Source organism: Apodemus sylvaticus, chromosome 2 (genome assembly GCF_947179515.1).
Source record: "Apodemus sylvaticus chromosome 2, mApoSyl1.1, whole genome shotgun sequence".
Lineage (NCBI taxonomy): Eukaryota > Metazoa > Chordata > Mammalia > Rodentia > Muridae > Apodemus > Apodemus sylvaticus.
Window position 1 is genome coordinate 152,131,208 of NC_067473.1, and position 15,536 is coordinate 152,146,743.

At 46.6% G+C, this 15,536-nt stretch overlaps 1 protein-coding gene across 2 annotated transcripts in view; it reads right to left on the bottom strand.

Moving 5' to 3' along the window:
* Window positions 1-7,015, bottom strand: part of B4galnt3 (beta-1,4-N-acetyl-galactosaminyltransferase 3) — a 102,242-nt gene extending 95,227 nt beyond the window's left edge. For both annotated transcript variants that reach the window (XM_052174732.1, XM_052174731.1), the window contains exon 1: window positions 6,625-7,015. In XM_052174732.1, coding sequence (XP_052030692.1) covers window positions 6,625-6,793 — 169 coding nt within the window. In that variant the 5' untranslated portion in view covers window positions 6,794-7,015. The remainder of the gene's footprint in view (window positions 1-6,624) is intronic.
* Window positions 7,016-15,536: the final 8,521 nt, after the last annotated feature.

Consider the following 15,536-nt stretch of genomic DNA (forward strand, 5'->3'; position numbering starts at 1 on the left):
AACAAAACAAAACAAAAGAATCCCTGGGTGGGGAACAGAGGGATGTCTTGCTAAGATACCCACTGGCTCCATCAGAACAGGCACAACAGAGGCCAGATGGAGGGCAGACACGAGGGCACGGTCTCCTCCTGTCAGACACCAACACTCACAAACAGCACAATTCTTTTTAAGAGTTTTTAATTATGTGTATATGTGTATGTGCACAGTGAGTCCAGATGTACTCAGAGGCCTGAGTTACAGGCATTATGTGAGTTACCCAACAAGGGCTATATACTCAACCCTCTCTCCAGCTCCAGAAGGCTTAATTCTTATCTTTGGCATTCACATCCAATGACAAAGAGGGTTTCTTATCTTTGACATTCATATTCAAAGGCATTGGAGATTCTTATCTTTGACATTCATATTTGAAGGCATCAGAGATTATGTAAATGATGGTACACAGAACAAAATTTCTTGGATTTTATTCTTGAGTTGGTCATTGATAAATTACTACCTGCTAATAGAAATTACTAGGTGCTTTGAAAGCTGGAACAGCCCAATGGTTACCAGAGGTATTTTAAAAAACTTATTACTTTTTTTTATGTGCATTTGGTGTTTTGCCTGCCTATATGTCTGTGTGAGGATGTCAGTCCCCTGGAACTGGAGTTACAGTCAATGTGAACCTCCATGTGGGTGCTGGGAATTGAACCTGGGTCCTCTGGAAGAGCAGTCAGTGCTCTTCACCGCTGAGCCATGTCTCCAGAACTGGTTACCTAAGGTGTTTAAGCAAGCATCTAATATGTGCCCAGAACTGAGGACTAATTTAAAGGGACCCACAGTAGCCAGGCGACATACAAATGTCAAAGTACAAAGAAGCAACCAGGGCACAAGAAAAAGAGGCAGTGCTTCCTAGGGAAGGAACAGGGTGTCAGACAGCAGGAGCAGCGCCATACTGAGCTCTCCTCTGCTGTGAAATTCTCCAAGCCATACCACTGCTCCTTTGCCCACACCTCTGCTGTGTGTGTGTGTGTGTGTGTGTGTGTGTGTGTGCTTCTCAGGTTACCGCTCTGTCCCCGGTTACAAGTAGAATGGCTGTGGTAATCTGGTCTGCTTGACATCACTGGGTGTCGCTCCCCTTAGTGTCCTCAAGCCAATCACAAGGGCCAGCTAGAAATACAGGGCAGGTCAAAGAGGCAGCAAAGACAATTTCCTAGGTGTGAGAGTACTTCTGTGTTCAGTGTTCAGTGTTACACTGGTTCAGTGTAACCCAGTGCTTGGTTAGCAACATGACCACTATATACTATGGACACTATCTCTCTGTGCTGGCTTTGTACCAAATGTCACCTCTTGGCTTCAACTCTAGACCCCAACTGTAAGTCCGTTATATAACAAGGACCCTAGAAACCAGTTTAGTACAAACTTTGCATTCAGGCAAAGCCTTACCTGATTCGATATGAATAAATGGCTATAACTTGGTTTTTGTTTCTTGATTGGTTGGTTTTTGTTTTGTTTTGTTTTCAAGACAGGGTTTTTCTATGTAGCCCTGGCTGTCCTGAAATTTACTCTGTAGACCAGGCGGGCCTCAAACTCAGAGATCCACCTGTCCAACTGCCACTGCCTCTCGAGTGCTGAGATTAAAGGCGTGTACCACCACAACTCCACTATAAATAGAACTTGCTAAAACCTAACTGACCGGAGAACCCTTAACAGTGGGTTCCCTGGGCTGCTAGTCATCCAGTACACAGTGGTTATTAGAATCCTGAAATACTTCAGCGCATGTCTGAATGCAATGCCACCAGGGGTCCTCTGAGCACCACCACTACTATGATGACCCACCCAGAGCAGCTTTCGCCATCCAGCAACTTAAGGATTCGTATGGGGAGCTCTCAAGAGCCTGTCCCAACACCACTCCCATCCTCAAAGTATTATTGAACAGATTTGCAATGGCCCCTGCCTGTCCAACACAACAATGTTATCCTACCCTAAAACTTATACCTATTTTTTCTTTTCCAGTTGTTATTCAGAGTCTTGCACAAGAGCTGGGATGTAGCTCAGTGGCCCAACAGTGTTTCACAGGATCCTCATCCTTCGTTTACCTACATACCCTCTGTCTTACCACTCAGCTGATCCGTATTCCCAAGTACTAACTTTTCCCCAACTCGGTCTTTGCTGCCTTTTTTCTGCCCTCCATTAGAGCCTCCTCTTCCCCCACTTCCATTTGTCTGTCTGAAGGCAGAGTCTCACGTAGCATAGGCTGGTCTTAAAGAGGGTTCGTATATAGCATCGCCCTTGAAGTTCTGATCCTCCTCCCTCCATCTGCACTGGATGAATAGCTATGATGACAGGCATGAACCACATCTGGCTTTATATGGTCCGGAGGATCAAACCCAGAGCTTCGTGCACACTGGGCAAGCACTCTACCAACTGAGCCACACCCCCAGCCTCAGTCCATCATTTTTTAACTATGTGCATGTTGTCTGCGTCAAGGTAAGCACGCCATGTGCGTGCCATGCTGGTAGAGGCCAAAAGAGGTGCTAGATCCTGTAGCACCAAAACGAAAATCATTATGAGCCCTCATGTTGGTGCTGGGAACCAGACCTAGGTCCTCTGCAAGAGCAGCAAGGGCCTTTAACCACTGAGCCCTCTCTCCAGCCTCAAGTCATCAGAATCTTACCAACTCCTCACCCTCTCCCCAAATGTCTCCACTTCTATGAAATTACTTGAAAGCTGTGTCCCATTTCCAGAAATATCACAGCAACATCTAACTTTCTTTTTGTTTGTTTGTTTGTTTGTTTGTTTTTTGAAACAGGGTTTCTCTGTATAGCCCTGGCTGTCCTGGAACTCACTCTGTAGACCAGGCTGGCCTTGAACTCAGAAATCCGCCTGCCTCTGCCTCCCAAGTGCTGGGATTAAAGGTATGCGCCACCACTGCCTGACAACATCTAACTTTCTACTTCTGAAAACTTAATGTTGGGTAGAAGAGATGGCTCAGTGGTTAAGAGCACTGACTGCTCTTCCAGAGGTCCTGAGTTCAATTCCCAGCAACCACATGGTGGCTCACAACCATCTGTAATGAGATCAGATGTCCTCTTCTGGTGTGCCATCTCTCCAGGGGCATTTTCTTTTCTTTTCTTTTTTTTTTTTAAGATTTATTTGTTTATTATATGTAAGTACACTGTAGCTGTTTTCAGACCCCAGAAGAGGGCGTCAAATCTCTTTAGGGATGGTTGTGAGCCACCATGTGGGTGCTGGGATCCGAACTTAGGACCTTTGGAAGAGCAGTCGGTGCTCTTACCTGCTGAGCCATCTCTCCAGCCCCCGGCATTTTCTTAATTAGTGATTGACTTAGAAGTCTAAGCCAAATAAACCCTTTCGTCCCCAGTTTACTTATAGTCACGATGTTTCATCACAACAATGGTAATTAAGATACCATATCTTGGTCATCATATCTAAATGACCCAGCACAGCCAGGCAGTGGTGGCACACACTTTTAATCCCAACATTCAAGAGACAAAGGCAGGTGAATCTCAGTGAATTCAAGGCCAGCCTGGTCTACAGAGCTAGTTCCAGGGCTACATGGAGAAACCCTGTCTGGAAATAAAATAAATAAATAAATAGATTAATAAAATGACCTAGCACAGTGCTTTGCTTGAGCTATGTATTAAACAGACAACTGAGTGAATGGCTGTAATTCTTTCAGCCCAGGGACCCTTTTCTATTTGTTAATGATTATAGTTGTTTTCCTTTAAAGCGATCCCAATTGTGGCTATATCTTTTTCTGCATATGGAGTCCAAATTGCACACCATCCATATCTTAAACTACGAGGTTATTTCGTGAAGATGGAGCAGGAAGTGTAGTGCCCTGTCATTACTTTGCCACCCTAGAGTTTGCCACTGCCATTCTCTGTACACTTTTGCAGTGCTAAACCAATATACCCTCACATGGGGACAAGCAAATGACAGGTTCTGGGCAATGGAAGCCAGCCCCACAGATGACAGGAAGGCGGGTGGTGGACTGAGTTGGCAGAGATTGCTAGAAAGTGGCAGGGTGGCTCATTGGGAAACGGCCAGCCTGGGGTTCTGGTTGCTGTGGTCAGGTCCTGGGGAACAGTCCTGGGAGGAGTAGCTTTTACTACACTGGCAGCGGTTGGTATGCAGGGTGTGGACCAAGGAGCACTACAATCCCCTTCCCACCTCTCCAGCCCAGCTTCTGTCCTCCCTCCCCTGAGGACTAGCTCTGACACAGCACAAGAGGGAATTTTGATGCAAAACATCTGGCTTCTTAAGGACAAAAAAGAACAAAGCCAGGTGATGGGTAAGAGGTGGTGGTACAGGCACTTGGGAGACAGAAGCAGGCAGGTCTCTGAGCTCATGGCCAGACTGTCTACAGAGTTCCAGGACAGCCAGAAATAAACAGAAAAACCTTGTTCTGAAAAAAAAAAAGCCAAAAAGAAAAGAAAAAGAAAAAAAGAAAAAAGAAAAGAAAAGAAAGAAAAAGAAAAGAAAAAAATTAATGGGAACAAATACAACCACACTCTAGATCTCACCCCATAAGGAAATCAGGCAAGATCAGGACACATTTCACAGTGGATAGACCTCAGGTCCTAGGAATGTAAGAAGAGGAAACTGTGATCTTCAGTGATCTTTAGGCTCTTATTAGAAATCACAAGCAAAACTGGACATGGTGCACACTTTTAATCCCAGCACTTGAGAGGCAAAGACAGGTGGATCTCTTAGTTCAAGGCCAGCATGGTTTATAGGGTGAGTTCCAGGACAGTCAGGGGTACACAGAAAAACACTATCTTGACAGACAGACAGACAGACATCACAAGGAAGACAGGCTATGTGCCATTCCCCATAATTCTCCTGCACTCAGGAGACTGAGGAAGGAAGATTTTGAAATCAAGCCCAGCCTGCGAGTTGCTGCAGCCTGGGATACGGAGTAAGTGGCTGTCTCAGAAAGAAAGACAGAAACCGCAAGGAACACTAAGTCATTTGGAATAAGACGCTGGGAACATATTTTCTGGAGAAGGGTCAGTTTGGAAAAAGAAATAATTTTTTAAATAAAAACTTAAAAGTCCACAAGTCTGGTATGAAGAAGATAGTAGGACCCAGAGGCTGGGAGCCAGAGGGCAGCCTCTTATGGCTGCCTGCTGGTCTCAGAAGAGAAAGCACACCTGTGGCAGAGGACAGGAAGAGCAGCAAAGGCAGGCCACTGACCGCAGGATCACAAAGTGACTGCTCGCCTGTCTAATTTATGCAGACTATCTCACTAACCCTGCTGGCAAAGGGTGTTCCAAGGAGGAGACGAATCCACACTTCCCACCCTTACACACTCCCAAGAAAGTTCAGCCACCTAAACAAAACCCAAGGAGAAAGAATGGGGTCTGGGCAAGGAAAACTTCTTTGTTAAGACTACATGCTGAGTGCAACTGTCTTCAGACTTCCCCAGGTAGGGGCTCTCTCTCTCACGTTGGAAATGTTCAAGTGGCAGAAACCATACACTCTCCATATCCCAACTGAGAGGGACCCTGGAGATCATGTAGGCCAGATTCCTCTTGCCTCTTGATGTCTAGCTGCAGCCTGTAGCTTGATCCCTTGTGACTGCCAGTCTCCTAGTTTACAGTCAGAATTATGTTCACAGCCACAGAGGGGTAGGGCTAGAAGCATACATCTCCAAACTGGTCCTCCTTAGTTACTGACTAGGACAATAAGTTCTTCTTCTGGGCCACGAAAGACAAACCACCACATCCAGCTAGAAGAAAAACTGTTGACCAAAAAAATCTACCAGGAGGGGGTCTTTGAGTTTCTTAAAACAGGAAAGTGAAACCCAGTGAGAAAGTGAAGGAGAACTGCCCCCCTCCCCCTTCAAGGCTGGAGAAGGGCACCTGACCCTTCTGGAAACTTCACTCCTTTCTGGCTACTAGATGACTTTTAATTTTATTAGGTCTATCAAAAGTATATTGAAAGTCACTGTGGATAATAATCATGTCCGATGAAGAGGGAAAAGGCCATTTCCTCCCGTTTTTCCTAAGCAAAAACTTAAGTGCTTTGATGAAATAAAAATACAAGTAGGAATTCACTCAAGGCAGGGTCGCCTTGGGCGGGGTCTGGGGAGTTTGTTAGATCCGCGGGTATTGCGGGGAGTGTGAAAGCACTGGAGGAGGCGGTCTGGACGAGCAGAGAACGAAGCATTCAGGAGGTGGGACACTTGGAAACTGAGGTGCACGCAAGGCGGGAAGGCCAGGCGTCTCTCTCGGAGGGACTATTTGAGAAGAAACTCCAACCGCACCAGCAAGCCGGGGGGCAAAGTTGGGGAGGCGCCGACCGCAGGGTAGTCCGAGTGCGCCGCAGCCCCGGAGCCCGCGCTCGCAAACAGCGCGTTTCTCTGTGCGCGAGGCTGTGGCTCCCGTACGGTGTAAGGCACCCCAATCCTCCACCAGCGCTCCGGATGTCCCGAGTGTCCCAGCTCCACTCTGCCCTGGGTGGGCAGGCCAAGATCTGCGACCCATGGCGGGCCCGACAAGCCCAGGTCCCCGGGAAAGCGCGGGCGGCGCCGGTACCTGGAATCGGCTCGGAGAGGCGGGTCCCCGCCCGGAGCGCCCGCCCACCTCCACCACCTCCTCGCCCCCCAGCGCTACTTACTGTGGTTCAGGGGGTTCCCGCCGGCCTGGGCCGACGCCACCAGCTCCAGATACAGAGTCCAGAGTCCCACGGATACCACGGCGAGCAGCAGCAGTAGCCGGAAGCGCCTCCTCAGCAGCTTGATCGGGCGCAGGAGCAGCATCAGCAACGCGGCGCGGGGGCTTCCCATGGCGCTTCGCCCGGCCGGCCGCCCCACACCGGCTACCCACCGGTCGCCCCGGCCCGGCTCCGCCGCTCAGCGCGGCGCACAGCCAGTCTCCCCGGGTCGCTCTCCAGTCAGCCGCCCGCTCATGCTCGGCGCGCTGGGGTGATCCTGGGCTGCGCGGGTGCCTCACAGGTCTTTCTCCGGCCGCGGAGCCGAGCTCCTCCTCCCCAAGTGTCCGCTCCACGCCTCTCCTCGTCGCAGGCCCGCCACCTCCCTCCCTCTCTTCTTTCTCACTCCTGCACTCTACCTAGGAGGCTCTCCTAGTAGCCCGCCGGCCCCTGCGCTGGCTAGCTGCAGTTCGGGCGCTTTCTCTCAGCTCCGAGCCTTACCTTACACCCTACCTGTCTCGCCCACGCCTTTGGTCCCGCCCCCAGATGCAGGTGAGCCCCGCCCCCTAGAGGTTGTGGGAAGGGGAGAGGTGGGGCCAGAGAGCTGGTCCCTTACGTACTCACCCATTTGGGGTTATGTGGGATAGTATGTGGGGTGTGTGATGAGGGATATGGGACTGAAAGAAGATGCGAGTTAAGATATGGACTCTGTGACCCAAGGAAACCTAATCATCATCAGGATATTCGAAGGCGCTCTTCCGAAGCTTGCCTTGGGGCTGAGGCACTTTTTTTGAAGTGACCTCTGTGACTTTGGCCTCAGGGCCTTTCTCTACCTAGAACGACCCCAATCACAATAGACACTAAATTCAGTCTTAACTGTCTTCCAAGTCAAATTTGAATACGTTCTTTCCTGGTGTAACCACACCTGAAAGGCACCTGGGGAGCCTTTACAAGGAGTTTCTCCAGTTTTAGGTGGTTTTGGTGAAAGAGTGTTGGAGAATTAAAAATATATATATATTGGAGGGGCAACTCAGTAGTAGACCAAATGCTTGGCATTCAGGAGACCCTGGATTCCATCCCAGAACTATAAAAGAACTAAGGAAATGAAAAGGAGGTCTGTTGTAGAGATGGCTCATCTGTTAAGAGTGCATGGTCTGGGCTGGAGAGATGACTCAGAGGTTGAGAGCACTGACTGCTCTTCCACAGGTCCTGAGTTCAAATCCCAGCAACCACATGGTGGCTCACAACCATCTGTAATGAGATCTGACACCCTCTTGTGGGATGTCTGAAGACAGCCACAGTGTACTCACATATAAAAAAATAAATTAATAAATCATTAAGAGTGCATGGTCTGAGTTAAGCCTCTTTCAGAGGTCCTGAGTTCAATTCCCAGCAACCACATGGTGGCTCACAACCATCTGTGATGGTATCTGATGCCCTCTTCTGGTGAGTCTGAAGATAGTGTACTCATAATCAAATAAATCTCAAAAAAAGAAAAGAAAAAGAGTGCATGACGCTCTTGTACAGGACCTGAGCTGGGTTCCCCAAACCCAGGAATTCCAACTTTCTCTTCTAGCTTCTGCTATAGCCTCCACTCCCAGGAATACACACACAAAGAGGCACACAGGTACACAGGAAAAATACAATATTTTTAAAAGATAGAAAAAAAATGAAACTGGTGGTGGTGGCTCACGCCTGTAATCCCAGCACTCTGGGAGGCAGAGGCAGGCAGATTTCTGAGTTCGAGGCCAGCCTGGTCTACAGAGTGAGTCCCAGGACAGCCAGGGCTACACAGAGAAACCCTGTCTCGAAAAAACCAAATCCAAAAAACCAAAAAAAAAATAAAAAAAATAAAAAAATAAAAAAAAATAAATGAAAAGGCGAGGCACCTCTCCGTCAAGCCGCCCGCACTACCGTTGGACAGGCACCACTTCCTCTGAGTCCCTTCTTTTCCCCAGCTCTCATGCTTATGCCTTTATTAAAGGATCTTTTAAAAGTGCTGGAGAAATGGCTAAGAGCAGTGGCTGCTCTTCCAGAAGACTTGGGTTTATTTCCCAGCACCCACACAGCAGCTCACAGCTGTCTGTAACTCCAATTCTAGAGGATCCAAACCCCCCATACATACATGCAGGCAAAACAGCGATGCACTAAAAATAAAGTTTAAAAAATACCTTTAAAACAGAGAGGCCGGAGAGAAGAAAGTTGCCCAGGGTTGAAAGTGTCCTTCGGGCGCTCCACATTCCAAAGCTCTGACTTTAGGCAGAGAAAGCAGTGTTATCTGATTTAAATGAGATAGCTAAAAACCCAGAAGGGCAGAGTGAATTGCCAGAGGTCACCCAGCAGGTGGAGGTTCAATCTTCCACTCTCAGAAGAATGTGGAGAGAGCTGGGCATGGTGACTGGGTGACACCCTGGGGTGAAAGCAAGGAGGACCTGAACTTCAGTGAGCTACATAATTGAATTTGAGGCCAGCCTAAGACACATAAAAATGCAACTCTTCCCTCCCACAAAAAGGAAAGAAAGAAAGAAAGAAAGAAAGAAAGAAAGAAAGAAAGAAAGAAAGAAAGAAAGAAAGAAGGAAGGAAGGAAAGGAAGGTAGGAAGGAAGGAAGGAAGGTAGGAAGGAAGGAAGAAGGGAGGGAGGGAGGGAGGGAGGGAGAGAGGGAAGGAGGGAGGGAGGGAGGGAGGATGAAAGAGGAAGAAGAGGTAAAGTCGAAGGACCTGGTGTGTTCCTGGACATATTAAACTCAAGCACACATCATGTGAATGTTGTAAACATACTAAGAGCTAATGCGGAAACAGGACTCAGTCTGTTTTCCTCACTAGCTCTTCAGCAGAAGGTGAATGCAGAGGGTAGCTCTCTGACAGAAGTCTCCAGGAAGTGTCTGTGTGCTATTCTAAAGCCACACATACGGAAGCTTTGGCTCCGTATATTTATTTGTTTGTTTTCCAAAAGTCCAAGGCGGGAGGGCTGCATGTTCAAGCCGGCCTGAATCTGGAGGGAAGGGACTGGGGCCCTATAAAGTCTGTCTTGTTTATTGGCAGCAACACTGTTGAGCGTCAGGCTGAGGACCTCTTCGTGTTTTGTCATGGAAATGGGCAGTCGCCAGTTTTCTACTGTGCTTTGCTCCTGGAAGCTGGCAATGGTTTCATTCAGCAAATGCTTGAAGTGCCTGTGTGTGGGAACCAGGAGAGATAGGAAGCAGGGAGCGTGCCCGTCTCATTGAGGAGAAAAGATATTTCATAGAAAAAGAAATCAGACACTTGAACGGTCAAATTTCTGGGTCAAGCAGTAAGCTGCCAAGAAACTCAGAAGAATGGAATCACCTTGCATCCTCCAGCCTCACGCCCACCCGTCTCACTCTGCACGGCCTTGCTAAGGTTTGGGCTCAAGTCTTAGGTCTTGTGCTTGTGAACACATGCTACACACCACGGAGCCACACTTTAGCCCCATGTTCCATTCTTATAATTTCTTGCTAAAGATAGAGGTGTAAGTGGAAGAGGCCAGGACGTTCTCATGGTTCCCCACTCCTGTCTTCTGGCTACTTTCCTCCAGCATATGCCTCCATGATGCCCTGCTTGCCCTTTAAAAATTGTTTTGTTTTGTTTTTTGCCATGTTAGAGATTGAACCCAAGGCCTTATGCGCCTGGGCAAATGCTCTACCACTAATTTACACCCTAACCCCTACATTGCTTTTTTAACTTCTGGTGTTATCACAAATTTTGGCATTCAAATTTCTTTCCTGATCAACTGAACTTCAGAGCTAAGCATATGGATTGAAATATTAATGTTGACCCATATATGCAAGCTAATATATTGTGTTGTTGTTGTTGTTGCTGTTGTTGTTGAGACAGGGTTTCTCTACGTAGCCCTAGCTGTCCTGAAACTCACTCTGTAGACCAGGCTGGACTTGAACTCACAGAATTCTCTGCTGAGATTAAAGACATGAGCCACCATAGCCTGGTTGAATATATTGTTTATCATCTCTTTCCATTGTTGTGCCAACTTAACTGGATGCTCATTAATTCTTCTGATGTCTTCCAGTGACCTTTTACGTCCTGACACTGAGCCCGTCATACCAAGAGTCATAATGTAGAGGCTGCGCACGGGAGGAACGATAATTTATATCCTGTTACCTGTGATGCCAGTCGGAAAGAACTTTCTCTGGGTTTTAGCGTGGCCAGGATCTTAGCATCAGGGCGAGCCATGCCACATAAAAGGTCTTCCTTTCTGATTATAGAAGCTTTGAAAGAAAGGTCAAGGCAAGCTTTTTAACGTCAGCCAAGGTCAGCACAGAGACAAAAGGAATCTAGGAGTAGGAACCACAGAAGGGAGGAGTGAGCCGGGGTACATCTCAGTGGTCGGGGGGGGGGGGGGGGGGTTTAGCATGCATGAAGACTTGGATTTGATTCCCAGTGCAGGTGAGTGCACACACATGTGGACTCTTCCTCACACACACACCCAAAAAAATCCTTACGAGAAGAGGAAGAGGAAAAAGAAGGTGATAGAATATACATTACGTGAAAACAGAAGGAACTAAGGGAGGAAGGGGCTCAGTAACAGAGGGACAGGAAGTGATGAAAAGCCTGTGTGGGAGGGGACTGAACAAGAGCATAATGAAGTGTGCCAGTGTGTGTGCACGCATGCACACATGTGTAAAATCACCGTAAGAAAACCCATCATTTGGCATACTAAACTCTAAAAAAGAATAATTCTTTTTTTTTAAAGATCTATTTATTTATTATGCAGACAGCAGTCTGCCTGTGAGTATGCCTGCTTGCCAGAAGAGAGCACCAGATCTCATTACAGACAGTTGTTGAGCCACAAGGTGGTTGCCGGGAATTGAACCCAGGACCTCTGGAAGAGCAGCCAGGGCTCTTAACCTCTGAGCCAGCTCTCCAGCCCTAAAACATTAATTCTTTTAAAAAGGAATAAAAAGGTACACAGAGCAACAATGCTCTATGCAGAACAATTCTTTTAAAAAAATAGATGTCTTTTAGACTTATTTTACTTTATGTCTATAAGAGTTTTGTCTATGTGTATATATATACCCTGTGTGTACCTCAGCGGTCAGAAGAGGGCAACCTGGAATTACAGACAGTTGTTACCCACCATGTAGATGCTGGGAACTGAACTGAGGTCCCCTGGAAGAACAACCTGTACTCTTAACCACAGAGCCATCTCCCCAGCCTGAAGAACAATTATTATTCTACTACATAGAGAAAGCACTAAGCAGCAGGCTAGAGTTGTAGCTCTGTTGGCAGGATGCTAGCCTAGCATTCACAAGGCCCTAGGGTCAGACCCCAGTACCACACAAACCTCACCTGCACCTCCAGCACAAGGAAAGAGAACAGGAAGTTTAAAGTCATCCCAGGCTACATAGTGAATCTGAAGCCAGCCTGGGCTATATAAAAGAGCCTGTCTCAAGTCCCCATCACCCAAAATGATAAGTAAATAAAGTAAGTAAGTAAGGGACTTTGCTATTCGCCTTGGCAAAGCTTTATTTTTGTTCTCTCAACTCATACAAGTCATTTATACAGAAGCAATAGGTTTCACTGATTCATTTTGCAGATAAAAGAAATGGGCTGAGATATTAAATATTAAATGTTGTATAGTCAACCCATGAGTCTTTTTTTTTCTTTTCTTAATTTTTTTTTAACCAATGAGTCTTAAGCAAGATGTTTTTCCCCAGTTCTAGAGAGAGGTTAAACCAGGGCACTGAGCTACATTCCCTCCTCCGTGTGTATCATACATGAGACTCTAACTCTGGGGCTCTAACTTCAGGTCCTGTGCACATTGGGGGGCGGGGGGAGAGCCCAGGACTTTGCAAATGCTTTACACTGAGCCGTATCCCAACCCCTGAGAGCCAGTGTCTTTTCCCTCCTTGGCACACGCTGCTTTCCTGGAAGTTCCCCTGGAGAAACAAACTCACCCTGGAAACTGTGAGCTCTCTTGCAGCACAGCCTCACAGTTCTTTAGTGAGGACATCTTTATTTCCATCCCTGTTTCCCTGAACCTTTTTTTTTTTTTTTTTTTTTTTGGCTTTTTCGAGACAGGATTTCTCTGTGTAGCCCTGGCCCTGGCTGTCCTGGAACTCACTCTGTAGACCAGGCTAGCCTCGAACTCAGAGTGCTGGGATTACAGGTGCGTGCCACCACTGCCCGGCTCCCTGAACCTTTTATCTATGAATAATTCTATAGCGTTTGCGTCTCTGGGGTTGTTCCCAGGAACAGGCAGAAACCCTTTCTGGACTGATTGATTGCTCTTGTTGTTGCTGTTTACAGCAGGGTCTCAGTGTGTCACCCAGGCTGGGCTCGAACGATCCCCACCCCCACCCCCCTCCACACATACCCTCCCCCAGCCTCCCCACTAGCTGGCACTATCACATCACAGCACCGGAACTGAACCCTCCTTGCACTTCTCTTCCTTTCCAGTATGATCAGGCTCTTCCACCTGGATGAAGAACTAAACTGCAGGAGCTCTGTTGAAGCCCCGTGTCTGCGACCTTACACAGACATACTGGGCACAAAAAGTGATGACTATTTACCATTTCCACGGAGGAATCTGTGCAAGATTAACAAGTCTAATCGTGCAGGCCTGTGATACCAGATAGGAAGGAGGCTACAACTGAAGAATCTTGAGTTCAAGGCCTGCCTGGCCTACAGACTGAGTTCAAAAGCACCCTCAGCAAACTTAGCAATACCCTCTCTCTTTTTTTTTTTAATGAAGAAAAGTACTGAAGATAGAAGATTTGCCTAGCATGTATGACCCACAATTCAAGATTAAGTCATAAAGAGCAAAAGGATGTTTGAGTATGATAGCTTTTAATCTTAGCTCTCTGAAGGTAGAGATAGCCAGAACTCTGTGAGTTCAAAACCAACCTAGTCTACTTAGTGAGTTCCAAGTCAACCAGGACTATATAGTGAGACCGTGCCTTAAAAACAAACAGGTGGCCCGGAAGTGGTGGCACACTCCTGTAATCCCAGCACTTGGGAGGCAGAGGCAGGCGGATTTCTGAGTTCGAGGCCAGCCTGTTCTACAGAGTGAGTGCCTGGACAGCCAGGGCTATACAGAGAAACCCTATCTGGAAAAATAACCAAAAAAAGAAAAACAAAAAAAGAAAAACAAACAGGTGCTAGAGAGATGGCTCAGCAGTTAAGAGTACTGACTGCTCTTCCGGAAGTTCTGAGTTCAATTCCCAGCAACCACATGGTGGCTCACAACCCTCTGTAATGGGATTTGATACCCTCTTCTGGGTATGTCTGAAGACAGCACATACATGACATAAATAAATCTTTTTTAAAAAAACAATAAACAACAACAAACCAAAAACTGATAAGTATATAAGTAAATACTAAAAAAAAAAAAAAAAAAAAAAAAAGAAAGGGAGAAAGAATGATAATGTTACGTTTGGGTCAAAATAAAGTGTATAGGCCAGGGAAACTCCTCAGAAATTCACACACTAAGAGATCATGGCTTTATAACCCCTGCCCCAGTTTTTGGCACAGTATTCAGGGAACAGTCAGTGTGTCTCCCCAGAGCAGAAGTAGGTGCTTTGAAGTTCTCATTGGGCAATCCATTGCTGGGACATTCTTCCCCTTTCAGTTCAAAGTGAGACTGTACCTTACACACACATAATTATTTTAGATAGGATTTCATGTAGCCTAAACTGTCCCCAAACTCCCTTTCTGCACCAGGATGACCCTGACCATTTGATCCTCCTGCCTTCACCTCCTACGTACCAAGGTTACAGATGTGTGCCACCGTGCCCAGTTTCTGCTTTGTGTTTTGAAATGGGGCTTTCTATGTAACAGGCTGGCTGAAGATCTCCCTGCCTCCTCCACTGGAGGGCTCGCTTGTGCACCACAGCTCAAACCCAGAGCCTCACACATGACAAGTATTTTACCATTGAGCTACATGCCCACATTTTCAATTCAGTTGACCAAGTCTGACTCAATTATGCCACCATGGCCAGTTTATGTGCTGCTTGGAATCAAAACTAGGGCTTCATGCTAGGAGAGCATTGTAGCCACTGAGCCATATCCTAGCTCCTGCCTCCAAATCATTACAGCCTCTCTTTCTGCCTTCTATCAGTGTAAGGGATTCCCCAGGAATTCACCAGACATTTATGGGGGGGGGGGGGATGGAGAAATACAGTTTTATTTGTTCAGAGCTTTCTTTTCCTTTTTTAAAAAGATTTATTTATTAATTTTATATATGTACACTGTAGCTGTCTTCAAACATCCCAGAAAAGGGCATCAGATCTCTTTATGGATGGTTGTGAGCTACCACGTGGTTGCTGGGATTTGAACTCAGGACCTTTAGAAGAGCAGTCAGTGTTCTTAACCACTGAGCCATCTCTCCAGAGGGTGCTCAGACTTTTCAACAGAATAATATCAATTAATTTTCTCCACTGAAGTTTGCTTTGTTGCTAGGAAGCCCATAGGAAAACGCACACTCTTCCTCTTCCTCCTGTCCTCTCCTTCCCCCTCCCCCCATTTTTATGGTATTGAAACCAAGTTTTTTTTAAGATTTTATTTATTTGTCATATATATAATACTGTTGCCATATCACCAGTCTGCCAAGTTTTTTTAAGATTTTTATTTATTTGTCATGTATATGTCATATATACATATGTGTGTATGTGTATATATATATATACATATATGTGTGTACACACACACACACACACACACACACACTGTTGCTATCTTCAGACACATCAGAAGAGCGTATCAGATCCCATTACAGATGGTCGTGAGCCACCATGTAGTTGCTGGGAATTGAACTCAGGACCTCTGGAATAGCAGCAGTCAGTGCCCTTAACCACTGAACCATCTTTCTAACCCCCCAGAAAAGTCATTTTGATTTCTCTTTATT